The sequence below is a fragment of the Oryzias latipes genome, chromosome 19 (assembly GCF_002234675.1).
Source record: "Oryzias latipes chromosome 19, ASM223467v1".
Classification (NCBI taxonomy): Eukaryota; Metazoa; Chordata; class Actinopteri; order Beloniformes; family Adrianichthyidae; genus Oryzias; species Oryzias latipes.
Window position 1 is genome coordinate 8,152,755 of NC_019877.2, and position 16,312 is coordinate 8,169,066.

General features: G+C 39.1%; 1 protein-coding gene across 2 annotated transcripts; it reads left to right on the forward strand.

The window, feature by feature from the left end:
* The first annotated feature begins 1,185 nt into the window (after nucleotides 1-1,185).
* On the forward strand, nucleotides 1,186-15,962 carry LOC101155805 (carnitine O-palmitoyltransferase 1, liver isoform). 2 transcript variants are annotated; one of them, XM_023949098.1, is made up of 19 exons: nucleotides 1,186-1,327; nucleotides 3,771-3,916; nucleotides 4,715-4,854; nucleotides 6,327-6,498; nucleotides 6,605-6,706; nucleotides 6,833-6,970; nucleotides 7,172-7,249; nucleotides 7,357-7,464; nucleotides 7,918-8,005; nucleotides 9,549-9,744; nucleotides 9,824-10,012; nucleotides 10,119-10,224; nucleotides 11,418-11,534; nucleotides 11,952-12,116; nucleotides 12,270-12,398; nucleotides 12,496-12,651; nucleotides 12,732-12,845; nucleotides 13,588-13,680; nucleotides 14,370-15,962. In XM_023949098.1, exons 2-19 carry the CDS (start codon nucleotides 3,776-3,778, stop codon nucleotides 14,493-14,495), a joined length of 2,358 nt encoding a protein of 785 aa, XP_023804866.1. In that variant the 5' UTR covers nucleotides 1,186-1,327; nucleotides 3,771-3,775; the 3' UTR covers nucleotides 14,496-15,962. The 2 variants fall into 2 exon arrangements, with proteins under 2 accessions (XP_023804866.1, XP_023804867.1); XM_023949099.1 differs by lacking the exon at nucleotides 7,918-8,005 and adding an exon at nucleotides 8,818-8,902 and having other exon boundaries at nucleotides 1,217-1,327.
* Nucleotides 15,963-16,312: the final 350 nt, after the last annotated feature.

Below are 16,312 nucleotides of genomic sequence, written 5' to 3' on the forward strand. Positions count from 1 at the left end.
GCCAAAGAAACAGATACAGACCACGGATGTTAAAACACGAAATCACCATGCATGGAGGGTTCCATCCCAAATCCAGCACCCTGAGACTGTATGCTAACTGCAAGGAAGGAGGCCGAGGACTAGTGAGCGTGGAAGCCACTATCCAGGATGAAACATCCAAGATGCATGAATACATCAAGCTCAAGGCCCCAACTGACAGTGTGCTCAGTGAATGTCTCAGGCAATGGAGAGCAGAGGATACAGTGCTGGAGGACAGATCCTCATGGGAGGACAAACCCCTGCATGGGATGTACCACCGGACCATAACTGAAGTGGCTGATATCAAGAAGTCCTACCAATGGCTAGAAAGGGCTGGCCTACAGGACAGCACTGAAGCACTCATCCCGGCAGCCCAGGAACAAGCCCTGAGCACCAGAGCAACAGAGGCTCAGATCTACCACACCAGACAAGACCCAAGGTGTAGGCTGTGCAAAGAGGTGCCTGAAACAATCCAGCACATAACTGCAGGGTGTAAGATTCTGGCAGGGAAAGCATACATGGAGCGCCACAATCAAGTGGCTGGAATAATATACAGGAAGATGTGTGCAGAATATGGACTGGAACCTAAAGTCAAAATGGGAAACACCTCCGAAGATGGTAGAGAATGAGAGGGCAAATATCCTGTGGGACTTCCAGATCCAGACTGATAGAACGGTAATGGCGAACCAACCAGACATTGTAGTGGGCGACAAAGAACAGAGGAAAGCCGTTGTGGTGGATGTGGCAGTGCCAAGCAATGGGAACATATATATATATTCGATAAGGAGCCCCACTATGCTTTACTGAAGGAACCTTTTAATATATATATATATATATATATATATATATATATATATATATATATATATATATATATATATATATATATATATATATATATATACATACACACAGCAACTTTGAACGAAGCTTGTATATTCCAAGTTCTCAGTTTAATCGAACTCCCTTTATGTCATAGAGTAAGATCAATACATAATTCAATTAAAATATGAATAAAAAATATAAAAAGCGGTTTTAAAGTATACAAGATGATCGTTTCAGGGATACATAAAGTGAAATGTTCCATTTGGTTCTTCACTGAAATTCTGCGCAGGCGCAACAAATGTATGATTGAGAAATTTACGACGGTCCTGAAGGCAGCACCGGCTCATCCGTGCGAGCATCTGTAGTTGAGAGCGGAGAGGAGGAAGGCGCGTCAGTATGACCGGGTGCTCATGCGACGTCTGAAGTTATTAAGTGTTCCTGCTTTTGTTAGTTCGGAGTCTTTGGCCTCTTTGAACACCAACAGGTAAGCCTTAATGTCTGTGTGTACTGAACTACGGACCCAAACAGCCGCATCTTTTTTTCCGGTCTACCAAGCTTTGTCACCCGTTTACATAATGGGCTGGGCGATCGGCTAGTATTCTAGCATCAGCTAGCATACCATATTTTTTTTTTTTTTTTAGCCCGTTAAGAGTTACTTAAAACGTCTTCCAGCTGAATTAAACACCAACCTTTGCAGTATGAGAATTTAACGCTGACTAATAGTAGAATTCAAATTTAGTGGCAACTCAGGGTTAATTTAAAACATGATAAGTTAGTGTTTATTGTAGTACCCGCTATCTAATGTTTTGTTTCCACCACTCTTCTCTTTAAATTGCCCTGACCTGCCTAAACTAGGGTGTCACACATAAGGTGCTGGGCTTCTTAGCCATATACATTGTAAAGGTAATGTTGGTTTATATCATAGTTTACATATTAATTATAAATTAACAGTTTGGGGAGTTTTTAAACGAGTTTAGAATTAAGTTGATGCTTTTTTTATATGTGCTAGTGTAAAAAAACACAGTTTGACATGACCTTCCGCAGAGCTGTCATCATTGTGAAACTTTATCTTTTACTGGGAAACAAATGAAAAGTGATACAATTTTTGCTAAATTCCATTTCGAATCAATCAATTGTTTTTCGCAATCATCCAAATTTGACTAGATATTGATAAAGGTTGACTATGTATCACGTTGTGATGTTTGCAAAAGGTAACGATTGTAAGGAGCAAAGATCTGCTGGATTCTTCAAGTTCCATGAACTTTCCACTTATCTTTTGTTTGTTTTCTTTTTAAACAAAAATCTTAGCATTACAAATTAGATTGTGACTGACGAGTCATGTGGCAGACCTTCTTCAGTTTTATCCATCCATTTTTTTCAGTTTCCTACTGTATTTCTATTTCTGAACTTTTAGAAATGGAGCTGCACAATTGAATTTAATAATCTTGGTAAATAATTTCATAGTCATACTTTCATTTTGATTGTGTATTTTTTAAAACAGAATTTATTTTTATTTTTATTTTTTTGCTTATTACTGGATCAAACTTAGTTTAACTCTTAAACAAATTCAAACTGAAATGTGTCCTTCAATTTGGACATTAACATAATATGTTGTTTGTTTGAGGGGCGTTATAAGGAAAGCTATCATTTTTCCCTCCTGAACAGATAGATGGACTGGTGCATTACCTTGATGATATAATCCAGCTTCTCTAAAGACTTTTATCCTGATTGTTTTGAGTTAACTTTAAACATTCAAAGCAGTTTGTTTGATTTTTGCTCAGATCACATTACTTTTGATAATGTAATTTTTTTTCTGCAGCTATGAACAAAGTTCCCCATGTCCTTCTGGAGCAGACTGATGTGTTGAAGGTCTTTTCAGTCGTCTCTTTTTAGGTTGTTTACGTAAACAAACACAATTCAGTGCGTTCCTTTTCTATCAGTAAGACAAAAGACGGTTAAATGACCTTATCAAGTGTGATGTTTACTTTTAGAGTAAGTTCAGCTAAATGCATTGTATAATTATAAAGTGTAATCAAGTTTTTTTTTGCGTCGTTGTACAGTTGGGTACTTCAGTATGTTGGGTACTTCAGAACCTAAAAGTATTAAACATTATTTTAGTCTATTTTTTGTGTATTTTGTCTTTTTTTTTGAAAAGCAGACATGCTTAAAAAAAGGAAACAGTCCAGTATTAGAGTAAAAAAAAACCTCTGGACATAAACTACAGCCTAGTTTTGAGGAAGAAAAATCAATTCTCTTCATGCAGAGAAACAGGAATTGCATGGCGTAAAATATCCACTCGGATTGGCTGCTGGTCAATATTTTCCCATCGAACTCTTATCATTTTTAAGCAGACTTTGCAGTTAACCACTCACTGTTTTTTCCTTTTGTAGTTTCTCTTAAAATGCTATTGTGTTGCACCTGTTTTGCACCAGTCCAAAGGTCATACCAAAGACTCAAGTAAACCACCAGAATGATTCAGGATCACAATGGTAAACGCAGCTCTGCTACTGGAGGGGATGGTCAAATGCAGAGAGCAAATTTCTCCACTCATAGTCCTGTGGGACACGGAATTTTTTCTGCTTTAGATGTAAAATTCACAAAAAAAATTGGAATTCCCAGAAAGGGGAACTTTTATAGCTCAATATTGCCTGTTATTAAAAGGATAAACATATTTTTTTCGGTGGTCACAGTGAAAACTTTTGATGATGTGTTCTTTATATTCTTTATAAGATAAACTGATGAAAAAATCTTGTTGTCAGACAAATTTCTTGCTCAATGTTTGTGTTTAAGGCCATAATCAGGGTTTGTTTCAAACTTTAACATCAGTTACAAATGCTGGTTTGTTGGCTCATTAACAAAATGGTCATGTAAAACCTTTTATTGTGTTTGTGCTCCATCTACACCTCACTTTGCCTCATCGTGCACAGTAATCATGGCGGAGGCCCATCAGGCGGTGGCCTTCCAGTTCACGGTCACCCCAGAGGGCATTGATCTGCGGCTCTCCCACCAAGCGCTCTCTGAGATCTACCTCTCTGGTGTTCGCTCCTGGAAGAAGCGCATCATCAGAATCAAGGTACCATCCATGATCCCAAATCCATTCTTCTATAGGCGATGGCCTTTTCTGGCTTGCATAAGGCCAAAGCAGGACACACTCTAGACAGGTTAACAGTCTGCCACAGTCTCAATGGAAAATTTAGTGCCGCCACTCAACATTACATAGGAAAGAGCCAGGCGGGGCCTTCTGGCTGTGAGCTAACAGTTCTAAACACTTTACCACGGCTTTGCAGCTCCATCATCCAAACAAGTTTTCCAAAAATTCAACTTCCTCTTTCTCAGCAATATCATCCCTTCCTTTGTTTTAAAGTTACCTGTAATTTATTACGTTTTTGAATTTTAAACGTTTATTATTATTCAGTCGCTGTGTTCTGTATAATTTCTTGGATTTAGTTTTTGTACAATCCCATATTCAGGCTTTTCTCTCCTCATCAAACTCTGCAAATACCTGATAAAGATGCATTCATTTGAAGACGAGATGCCCGATGAAGCAGAGAAGCGAGTCAAACGTGCAGGACTGGAAAACCTGCCCTGAGGACCAAGAGATGTTTCAGAAAAACCTCCATCCAGTTTTTCTTTCTGTTGTTTTTCCCTGACTTCTTTGGAAAAACACAGCAAGATGAAGGAAAGCTACTCTGAAAAATCCAAAGCAACTTAAAGAAAAATGACCTCAGTGGAATATAATTTCACTATACGCATTTTAAAACGATCACATTGCCTGATAAGACTTTATGATGCTGTTTAAATAGATCTGATATGACCAATGGATTATACTGTGTGTCAGTTAACGTTGGTGTTCTTTGTCTCATGGGTACAGAACAGTGTGATTACTGGTGTCTACCCTGCAAGCCCCTCCTCCTGGCTTTTTGTGGTCATCGCAATCCTGGCTACGATGTACACACGCTCCGACCCATCCATGGGAATTATAGCAAAGATCCAAGAGCACCTGCCAGTCAGGTAAAAACTCATCTTTACTACAGAAAAGTATGAAAAAGAAATCTTTGGTTCATCTGAGCAGAGCGTTTTTTAACTTGCGCATTGTGTTATAATCGGATGGACCTAACCAAACACTGTTTAAAATGTACCGCAGGCAAATTTTCCAAACTACAAAGTAATGTCCCTTTTTCTGTCATTTGTTTTTTCCTTGGAATAAAATTTCATTTTAAGTTATAACTAAGAGAAAAAGCTTAAAGGGCCTGTATCATGCTATTCAAATTCTTTCAGAGTAATCTTTATCCATGTTTATAATAATATATTACCTTTGGCATACAAAAGAACAGATTTTTTTTACAAAATATGAGTTATTTTCTCAGATTTTTTTCCTACCCGAAAGTAAGACTACTGGATCTCTGAGGCTCCGCCTTTTGCTCCTTGTGGGTGCCGCCCATTTCATGATGTCAACCTAGAGCCGGCCTCGGCCCCCCGCATTTCCCCCACGAAACAAAACAACATCCGAACTTTTTGAAAAGACCGACGTTCATCTTGTGCATATAAAAGAAAAGCGTTTTAGCCGATCACAGCTAGCTCCGTGGAGAAAGTGTGTGTGTGTGTGTGTGTGTTTGTCTGGGGTGGTGCTGGCAGCACAGACTGTTCCTGGAAGGGGCTGTTCCCCCCACGTAGATACGTATGGATGTATTGGAAGGGGCTGGTGCTCCGAGCGCAGGCTTTTAGAGGAATTAACATTGTAATACACTTCAAAGCTCAGAAAAGGGGATTTTGCCTGATTTAGGCCCCTTTGAGTTTGAGTTTGACCTTGAGTAAAGAAACACTTGATCTTAAAATTTTCAGTCTTTCACACGATTGTTTTTTTAGAAATCTGACCAGGTTTTGTCATCAGTAGTTTTGCTTTTTTTCTAAGTGAATAAAGAAAGTTTGCATTTCTTTACTCTAAAAAGAATATGTTGACATCAATAAATGCCTTTCAGCAAGACGTGAACAGACAGGGGTATTATCTCCTCTTAACTTGAAGTGAAGCAAAAACATGTTCAGGTACCTCCACCAATGTTGATTTGGATTGTTATGGCAACACAACAGGATGCTGTGAGGAAGCTGGGGCACTTTTGTTGTCACCTCTCGCTGCCTGGTCTTCACATTTCTGCAGTGTTGCTGCACAAAAGTGAGTCTTTCATTGTCTGACGGTTTTGGTGTTTCATCTCTAAAAAGAGGCCAAATTCAAAGCTCTGTTGAAAACTTGAGTGTTTTGCCTCAAAAACAAGGTACTTTAGTGGGAAAAGTATAAGTTAGTGATACTAATGCCTCACTATTATGGGAAAAACAATCAGTTGTTGTGTAATAGACCCTCGACATTTACCCCACAAAAGCATCTCAAGAGTTGGTCTGCAGCTGACCAGATGATCATTTGTTTGATGATTTTCTTTTTTTTTTTAAACATTTGAACCAATGTTTTTTCTTCGTATCGCCTTTCTCAGCCAGTCTATGAGTTCGCAGTGCCAGGCAGTGGTTTCAGCAGTGCTCTTCAGCACCATGCTGTGGCTCCTGCTCATCTTCACTATGCGCCTGTGCCTCAAGCAGCTCCTCTCCTACCATCGCTGGATGTTTGAGCAGCATGGCAAAATGTCCACTACCACCAAAATCTGGGTGGTGAGTGTGTTTTGTTTTATTTTATTTTTTTATTTTTTTTCCCACGTCTCACGTCACACGGGTATTTCTGTGGATATGAGCTCTTAAGTTTGCTTCTCTTTGCCAGGCATTGGTGAGAATATTTTCTGGCAGAAAGCCTCTGCTCTACAGTTATCAGGGTTCACTGCCAAACCTGCCTGTGCCTGCCATCAAAGACACAGTCAAGAGGGTGAGAAACGTCACGACTGTTGACAAAGGCTTATAATTGTGATTATTATTTTATTTTTTTTTTAGATGTATTTACTGACTATTTCTGTAATAAAAGATCAAACTGTTCCACTTTGATCTTGCTCAGTACTTGGAATCGGTGCGTCCACTGATGAATGATGGCGAATACGAGCGAATGACGAAGCTGGCCACAGAGTTTGAGAGCAGCCTCGGCAACCGCCTGCAGTGGTACCTCAAACTCAAAGCTCTCTGGGCTTCAAACTACGTGAGTGTCTGTCAGCAGTGCTCTGGCCGAGTATGACCTCCTAAATGTCTTAAGGAGAGGAAATAATAAACAATTCCATTAACAATGTATATCTTTAAAAGGTTTCATGGCTTTAATAATTCATTTAGCCTAAATATACAGTTGATGTGACTTTATCTGGCTAGAATATTCATCCCTCGCTGTGGGTTTGACTGTTTTCAGGTCAGCGACTGGTGGGAGGAGTATGTCTACCTCCGTGGACGAAGCCCCATTATGGTCAACAGTAATTACTATGGCATGGTAGGCGGTTTTTTTTTTTTAGCTTTTTTCATTATTTTGTCAGATTAAAAATTACTTCTCTGCAAATCCATGCTGACTTTTAAAATGAATTATCCCCCCTCCCTCAGGATTTCTTGTATGTGACGCCCACACCCATCCAGGCTGCCAGAGCGGGCAACAGCATCCACGCTTTCTTCCTGTATCGCCGCAAACTCAACAAAGAGGAGATCAAACCTGTGAGTTGACTTGTCCGTACATGATGGGGTTTCATATTTGTGCTGTTGCTACGGCAACAGATTAGTCGGAGGCTGTACATTTAGAAGCGGTGGGAATATTACATTGTAGCAAACAGATCTGAGCAGCGAAAGACTTTGGTTGTTGTGGATGAGTGTGTGTTTACATTCATCCATCCAGCCTTCCACCCATCCATCTGTACCTGCATCTGCAGTTATCTGATGAATGAATGAATGCGCGTCCATTCATTCAGTGTTTTTTTTTTTTGTTTGCAAACGTGTTTTTTTTTTTTGTTTGCAAACGTCTCCCTTACTCATCTCTCGCTTTCCCCCTTCTGTTTTTTCTTTTTTTTTTTACTCTTTTCCATTTCCCCCATCCTCTCCTGCATGACCCGCCTCCCCTCATCTGCTCCCTCACGCTCCTGTATGTTCAACCACGGCGTCTCCATTTCCCAGAGTCGTATCCCAGGCACCGTCATTCCTCTGTGTGCCGCTCAGTGTGAGAGGATTTTCAACACCACTCGCATTCCTGGAGAGGAGACCGGTAAACAGTGACTTGTACACACACGTGCTGAATCGCAGTGCTGCTTTTGAAATGACATCTCTTTGTGTAAACAGTAGGGATGCCTCAAATTTCGCCACAAAACTAAATTGTGTTGCTTCATTGAACTGAATCGTAGGGAAAATAAATTGTTGCATCCCTACTGGCATACGTTTATGTGAAAAGTTTGTTTTATTCACTTTTATATACTATCTTTATTTCCTTACACCAGCCAAATGAAACGTTTTTCTTTATTGCTACTAACTTATTAGAAAATGCAACAGAACAACTTTTCTAACTTTTTAGGTTTTTGTTGTTGTTTTGTAATACAATATTAATATTAATATCAATATCAATATCAACCATATCAAACTGAAGCCAATCTGCCACCTAAAAATCAAGGTTTGATCTGGATCGCAGGGAAAAATGAATTTTTGAATCCGTAGTAAACGGAGAACTTTAAAGGAAAACCTTACTTTAGTTTTCTGAAAATCTGCAACTTTCATTGATAAATGGTAAAATCCTCTCAACTCCCCCTCCCCGTAGTCTACAATGTGTGTGTATGTGTGTGTTTGTGTGTGTGTGATTCCAAGCGAGCATCTGTGACTCACAGAGTCAATGTGTGTCGGCTCAGTCTTTCCTCGACTGCCTCCTCTTTCCGGCTGCTTTCATTCTGGGTCCAAAAGTTTCCGAAAAAGCTCCGGCTTTAACTAATGTCGGTTTTCTTCTTTCCATCTTCTCACTTTCCTCTCCTTTTGCATTTCTCCCAACTATCTTTTGTTTGGTTCCCGCCCGTCTCTTTCTATCCTCTTCAGCTGTTGTTGAGGTCTACAGTTCCTTGCTGCTCCTATCAGTTTGAGCGGATGTTTGACTCTTGTCGTATCCCCGGATCACTAACAGGTAGATTTAAAATTCCTGTTTATGCAGCCTTTCTCTGAATTTCTACAGGAAATGTGTCTAACATCCTAATAGATGTCTTGTTGCTGGAACTCTTTTGTTAACACCCAAATAATAGAAATATCTCTAACACTCAAATTGAAAGAAATCACTGTGGTTAAAAAGGAAGAGCTTCAGACATTGATATATTTATCTGAGCATATTTATTCTAATTTCTTTAGGATTATTTCTAAAAATAGTTTTAGAAATTTGCATCATTCCTACACTGCAGCCCCTGTTGGATGCAATCTTTCCATAATGGTGGTGTTTTTTTTTGGGGTGGATGTGTGTGAAATTTGTTTTTTGCGCGTAAATATTACACGATGGCTTAATTATTTCAATATTGAACAGTTTTGTTAACAGCGCTTTTAAAAAGAAATGTTAAATGTCCAAAAACAATGAAACCCCAGGTTTGTTCAAGCTTTTACTTTGAAATGTTTTGTTTTATTGCTAAAAAGAAAATCAAAATGGCAAAAAGAAAGGTGCCTGTGCCTTCATCCCCACAAGTTCATTGCTTACAAACTAACCTATACTTTAAAAAAAAAACTACTAAGAGCTCAAGTGCTTCCTGTCACTCTGCTCATGTTCTGCGTGTCTTACATGCTCAAAGATACTGTGCAGCATTGGAAGGACAGTGACTACGTCGCCGTTTACCACAAAGGGCGCTACTTTCGCCTTAGAGTGTACCAGGCAGGCCGACTCTTGTCGCCAAGGGAAATTGAATTCCAAATTCAGAGGATTCTCGATGACCCTGCACCTCCATCCAAAGGAGAGGCCAAACTTGGCGCTTTAACCGCTGCAGACAGGTAACGAGCATGAAGGTGTTAAATTACGCTGCATCCCAGCTGGAATGTCAGTGTTTTTTTTACCTCTCATGTTGGTCAGGGTGTCATGGGCTGAAGCCAGAGTGAAGTATTTCAGCAGTGGGATCAACAAACGCTCCCTGGATGTCATCGAGAGAGCCGCCTTCTTCGTGACCCTGGATGATGAGGAACAAGGCACGATGAGAGACGATCAACCAGCTAGTTTAGATAACTATGCCAAGTCCTTGTTACATGGGAAATGCTATGACAGGTATTGTTTTTAGCACTAACAGGGTCACCTTTGTGAATCATTCCTAACTGGTTCTTCTTGTCCAGCAGGCTAACTGTGGGAAATGGTGTTTTCTTGTTTATCACAGGTGGTTTGACAAATCTTTTTCAGTGATTTACTACAAGAACGGGAAAAGTGGCATCAATGGAGAGCACTCATGGGCTGATGCACCAGTGGTGGCGCATGTGTGGGAGGTAAAAATGAAGAGGTTACAACGCCATGCTTTTTTTTTTTTTCATCTTAACGTCCCACTCCGATCATCTTTTGATCCAATTCAAAAGTGTTCCCCGTGGTCTTTTAGTTATTATTTTGCCTTTTTTAGGCTAAATCCAAAGACCTGTTTCATTTTCTAGGACATAGTTCCTGCAGAGCGGCAGTAGTTGATCAGAAATTTGCCTCTGACTCGTGGGCGGGTAGCAAACCCCGTTCCTCCTTTCCTTCCCATTGTGGAGTGGAGTAGGGAGCAGTGTATTTTCTATGTCACTAATAGGCTCTTTTTCAAACGGCATTTTTTCGTCTGTTCCTGATTCCCAACGATTTAAATAAGTGAATACAGTATTCCCCTCATATTCGTGAGGGGGTTAGGGGCCGGAGACACCGTTGAAAACGCAGAACTACCCCACCCCCAGCAAGCAAAGAATGTCTGTCACCGATCCTTACTTATCAAAAACCCTTCTGAAATTGTGAAACATTTATTAAAGAACAGTGGAGTATTGCCCAACATAAAGTGTTTTTTTTTTTGTGCAAAGCAGTAGACTGTACCGTAGTGTACTTAATATATACACATATTAGGATGGTCACTCTGTCTTAAAACCAGGAGCCCGTGCTTCCTCCTTCATCAGTTCAGCCAGAGAGGGCATCTTCTTCAGGAAGAGGCTGGTTTCCTCCATCATTCATTCATCCGGAGGATAATTATTCTCCGCGATTATCTTCCTCAGCTTATCAGGATGTTTTCCGGCCGCTTTGAGTCAGCTGATTTCTCCGTGCAGGGCAACAAACTTTGGTTATAGTGATTCAGGAACCAGTGGAAATAGCGATGAAATGTTCCTTAGCAGCCTGCAAGGAAATCGCGGCGTGCTCTTCATCTCGGCTCCCCTCCTCCCTCGCAGCACCTCCTTCGGACGCAGCAGTCTTATACAAGCGTTTTGAGTTTTCCGGGTTTTTGTGATGAACTGAAGGAGTCACATGACTGAAAAAAATCTTCAAATATGCGAAGCCGCGAATAAGCGGGGAAACACCGAACACAGATATGCAAGTTTGACCTTCATTTTCTTCGTAATCTGTCCTTCATGAGAAAAATGCTACAAGAACACGCTAAAAACGCCATTTTCATCGGAGTGTATCTGTAATGGGAGGTCGTCATCCGATAATCGTTGTGCATTTTCAGTACGTTTTGGCCACAGACAGCTTCCAGCTGGGCTACAACGAAGAGGGTCACTGCAAAGGAGAAGTAGACGCATCGTTGCCTCAACCACAGAAGCTGAACTGGGAAATCTCTCCTGAAGTGAGTCATCAGATTATTAATTTGACTGCTATGGTTTAACAATGCAGGTTAACAAAAAAGAAAAACCAGTGGAGATTTTCTAATTCATTTCTTTGATAATTTCTATGTATATTTAGTTATATATTGCAGTCATGTAATGTGATGTTTGCCACTGTTCAGTTCAAACACAATCTCAGCATCTTTTACTTCTTTATTAAATGTTCAGAGGAAGTTACTTTTCTCTTTGCTTGTTGCCTGGTAACCACGCTGTTATAAAATCTGCTTGGAAACCTTCTGATTTATTGAAATTCCTTCTTTCTCCAAAATGTAAGCAAAGAGTTGAATCAACAGGAGCTAGAATGCATGTGAATGATCTGCACGGTGTGAGAAATGCATCCTTTCATTGGAGCGACATGCTTCTCTGCTGGTGTTTGTCAGTGTGAGGAGCAGATCTCGCGGTCCTTGGCAGTGGCCCAGGCTCTGGCCGATGACGTGGACTTCCACGTTCTCTCTTTCCGAGACTTTGGCAAAGGACAGATTAAGAAGTGCAAAGTCAGCCCCGATGCGTTCATTCAGATGACTCTCCAGCTGGCCTACTACAGGGTGAGATGCCCACTGAAACATGGAGTGGGACCATTCTTTTATTCTTTACCCACTTTTTGATTCAGCCCTGCCCTACATCTGTTCATTAATATAGATAAAAGTACATTTTTTTCACATCTGTTAAATAAACACCATATAATAAAATGGTTTCAGGAGCGGGGGACCTTCTGTTTGACGTATGAGGCGTCCATGACTCGTCTGTTCAGGGAGGGCAGGACTGAGACGGTTCGTTCCTGCACCAATGAGAGCAGTGCCTTTGTCCGAGCCCTGGAAAATGGAGAGGTGGGAACTCGAATTAGGACCTTCCACATAAGAAACCGTCTTCTTTTCTCTTAATAAACCGCTGTGATTCCTACGTTTGGGTTCTCCTCCATCACAGCCGGCAGACGTATGTAGGCGTTTGTTCCGTGGAGCCAGTGAAAAGCACCAGCAGCTGTACCGCATGGCCATGACTGGAGCTGGCATCGACCGACACATTTTTTGCCTCTATGTGGTCTCCAAATACCTTGGACTGGAGTCTCCTTTCTTAAAAGAAGTTTGTTTTGATTATTTTTAAGTATTCGGTTTAGTCTTTTGAAGAATCATGAAGACGTTAACAAACTGATGGGTCTTTAGGTGCTGGCTGAGCCATGGAGGCTGTCCACAAGTCAGACTTCAATCCAGCAGGTGGAGCTGTTTGATTTGGCTAACCACCCAGAGTACATCTCCTGTGGAGGCGGCTTTGGACCGGTTTGTTGCATCTTCCTAATATCAAACATAAATGCATTAAACATATATTTTATTGGTTAATAATTTTGTTTAATCTAAATATTTAAGTTTGTCTGCATCCCATTTTAAAAGCTCCTTTCTTTAGATGATTTAGTACGGATGTCTGCTAATAAAGGATGGAACTTGAATCATCTAAACAATCTCAGCCTCAGGACTTCCTGCTTAAAGTTTTGCATCAAACTAAGAGAAAAAAACAACCTTTAAGGCTCCTGGTTAATGACTACATATTGAAGAGATTGGTTTAGATTTAACATGTCTTTCTGAATACATGATAACATGTTGAACCCATATATTGACCTGTTTTCCAGTGGGTCAGTTTGGTCCCATACACAAAATAAGGGTTAAGGCACAGTTGTAACGTCAATTTTCTGTTAGATTTGGTTTTCAGGCAGACAATGACTTTGTGATTATTATATGTGGAAAAGCCACAGGGTCAAATATGTGTATTTTATGTTATTTTATAGTAGAGATTATTTCAATTTTTTGTTAAATTTAATAAAAATTCAATTTAAATAAAAAAAATTATTATTTTTTTGTTTTGTTTGGGTTGGTTTAATTTTGGTTTTATTTTGAAATAAATAAATAAAAAGTCAATTTTACATTAAAGCCCAGAAATAAGTTGATCTTGAGTCCTCCAAGGTTAAGACTTTCTTTTTTATTGAATATTTTTTACATCAATAAGTAAATTTGTTTTGTTTTGTAGGTGGCTGATGACGGTTATGGAGTTTCTTACAACTTTATAGGGGAGAATGTTATTAACTTCCACATCTCATGTAAACATTCCTGTCCTTCTACGGTGAGTTATATTAAAAAAGGGTTTGAATTTTCATTTTTATTCACTTTTCAGAGTCTCTGTCTAAAAATAAAAATAAATAAAACTTTTAAGGCAGTTTGGAGAAAGTTTTAACTTTAACAAGTTTAACTGTTTAGTCTTTTCCGGTGATTCTGTTTTAGATTTGGGGGATTACTTTGAGATTAGTTTCTGTCACAGTCCAGTTCTGAACGAGGCTTAACTGTAAGACGAGTCGCTGCAAATGTGGGTTTCAAACTCCTACTGTCATATAGTATGATGTTGCTGCAAAAAAATGCCACATCTTCATCATTTTTTCCTCCATCTCAGGTTAAGATGTGTATCCTACTCTGTCTATCCAGAGATTTTTTTTTTAGATAATTTGGGGTTTGTTTATCTTTACCTTTACAAAATTCATCCATGTTGCCAATTTCTTCTCACAAATAAAACAAATTGGTTCATTTCAGAAGCAACATCATGGAACTACATTATTAAATTTTTATTTCTCTAATTTGAAGTCCCACAATCCTTTATTTCCCTGGTTTTGTTCACGACGGTGTAACTTATTGACTTTACTCCTTTAAGTGTATTTTTGCCTAACCTTAAGATCTGTGATGGCTGTTTTCGTATCTGACAGGGTTGTGTCAAAGCAGTAATAAAAGCGGATGTTGTGCTCCTCTGTGCTGTGTTTCCAGGATGCTCATAAGTTCGGCGATCAGATTAGAAAAGCCGTGAACGACCTGCTTCAGCTGCTAAGCCCCAACCAAAAAGAGAGCAGTAAAACGGAGGAGAGCCAACCGAAGGTCAAGAAGGAGCAGTAGACAGTCCAAAAGTGTGCAGGCACAGAGAAGACGTGATGAAGTAAAGGGGGGGGTTGGTGTCTCTCCTGTAGAGAGAATGGAACTTTCTGGTGGATGACGATCATAGAACCTTACGGTGGACCTTGAAAAGAAAGTTTTACTGATGCGTCCATCTGTGAGAGAAGCGCCTTTGGCTTCAGCAGTTCAATCAATCAAACATGCATTTCTATGAATTCTCCTTACTAAGATGTTAGCTTTGCAAACGCCAGTATGTGTCCGTTGCACCGTTCCGTGTTGGGACTTAAACTCCTGACATCACTTTACTTCAGGGAATAATTTAACACGGATAGCAGCGAGGGATGTTTAATTTGAATTAAATTGTTTAGTTTGGTTTAGATGATTTATTATAGGTGATTAGTCTTCATTTCTGAGGTGTGGTGAGAAGAGCTGCTGTTGTGATTTCATTGTCTGCCTTCTGAAAGCAAACTATTGAAAGAAAGACTCCAGTGAGCCGGATGCAGAGCGCTACGTTTCATTCGCTAAACCGAACATTTAAAAATATTTTTTAGTTTTGGCTTTTATACTTTTTACTAATCAGAAATACGTATGCATGCAGAAATTAACGTCATAGATTTAAGGAGAGAACAGAGGTTTAAGAAACCAAAAACAGCGGACAAACATGTATATGGAATTATACTGCCTTACGTGAAGATGAAAGAGTGGAGCAATTATGTAGAATTTAACCACGGTAAGATTTAGCTTTTGTTGAGTCTTTCTCACTTTTTTCATTAGAAACTCCCCCCAGCACTGTTAGAAAAATCATTTTACTAAATGAATAAAATACAGAATTTAAGGATCGAAATTGTAATTTTCCTTTTAAGCTTTGAGTGCTTTAATGATAGCTTTTGTCTCAAAACACGAATACCTAGACAGTTTTTTTAGATCTTTGGGCAGTAAAAGGTCTGAAAACTTTATTTTTGTTCAAGGCTGTTTATTTGTCTGGTCCCATTAGTTTAACGATCTGGAGGTCTCCTCTGTGTTTTCTCAAAAAATGATTATAATAATGTGCAAGATGTTGAGATAATAAACCTAAAATTCCGTTTCTGATGGACAAACTTTTAAATACAGCATAAACTCCTTTATAACCTTTATTTAAGCATTTAATCAGTATGCCAGGTTTGTAAAGCAAAAATCTGTACTGTGAAGAGCTTGACACTTCACTGCCACTTTTCCTGTTGTTGTATTATTATTATTTTTTTGGTACATGTGTTTTAAATATGCGCCATAACAATGCAAGATGTATTTTAGAACATGTGCAATTATTCAGTCAGCAGTGCTGCAGGTCAGATGTCAAAACGATATTGTGAAAAGTGACACTTCTGTTTTTTTTAAGCTCCTCATCAATTCAGCTATTCTATATATTATTGCTATTGTGAAGCTTTTTAATGGAATATAACAAATTCAAATAAAAATGTTCTTAATAAACTGAAGGTGGTTTCAGTTATTTATCTTTATTGCTGGACGGAAGCATAGAATAAGGGAAACAAAGCTCAGATCTGAAATAGACATGTTTGTGCCTTTATTTACCAAACCTGTAAACTATTCAAAAATAAATAAAACACTAAAAAAGGTGTAAAATACAAATGTGGATATTAAAATTACTTTCTTCTGGCACTTTGTCTTTTGTGAAAGATTTTCTTTTTCTTTTAGATGGTTAAAAAGACCTGTAAGTGGGTTTTAAGTTGTAAAAACTGTACATGAACACATTAGTGAATGAATTATTACACTTTAATTTAAGTGGAAAACAACTGTTAACTTCTATTTAAAATGTGTTCAAA

What these genes read in the sequence shown, in the direction of transcription:
- LOC101155805 (XM_023949098.1), top strand. Translation starts at nt 3,776, where the DNA reads ATGGCGGAGGCCCATCAGGCGGTGGCCTTCCAGTTCACGGTCACCCCA. An exon ending in TCAAAGACACAGTCAAGAGG is followed by an intron (nt 6,707 to 6,832) that starts GTGAGAAACGTC and finishes GATCTTGCTCAG; the next exon opens with TACTTGGAATCGGTGCGTCC. An exon ending in TGGTGGCGCATGTGTGGGAG is followed by an intron (nt 10,225 to 11,417) that starts GTAAAAATGAAG and finishes GTGCATTTTCAG; the next exon opens with TACGTTTTGGCCACAGACAG.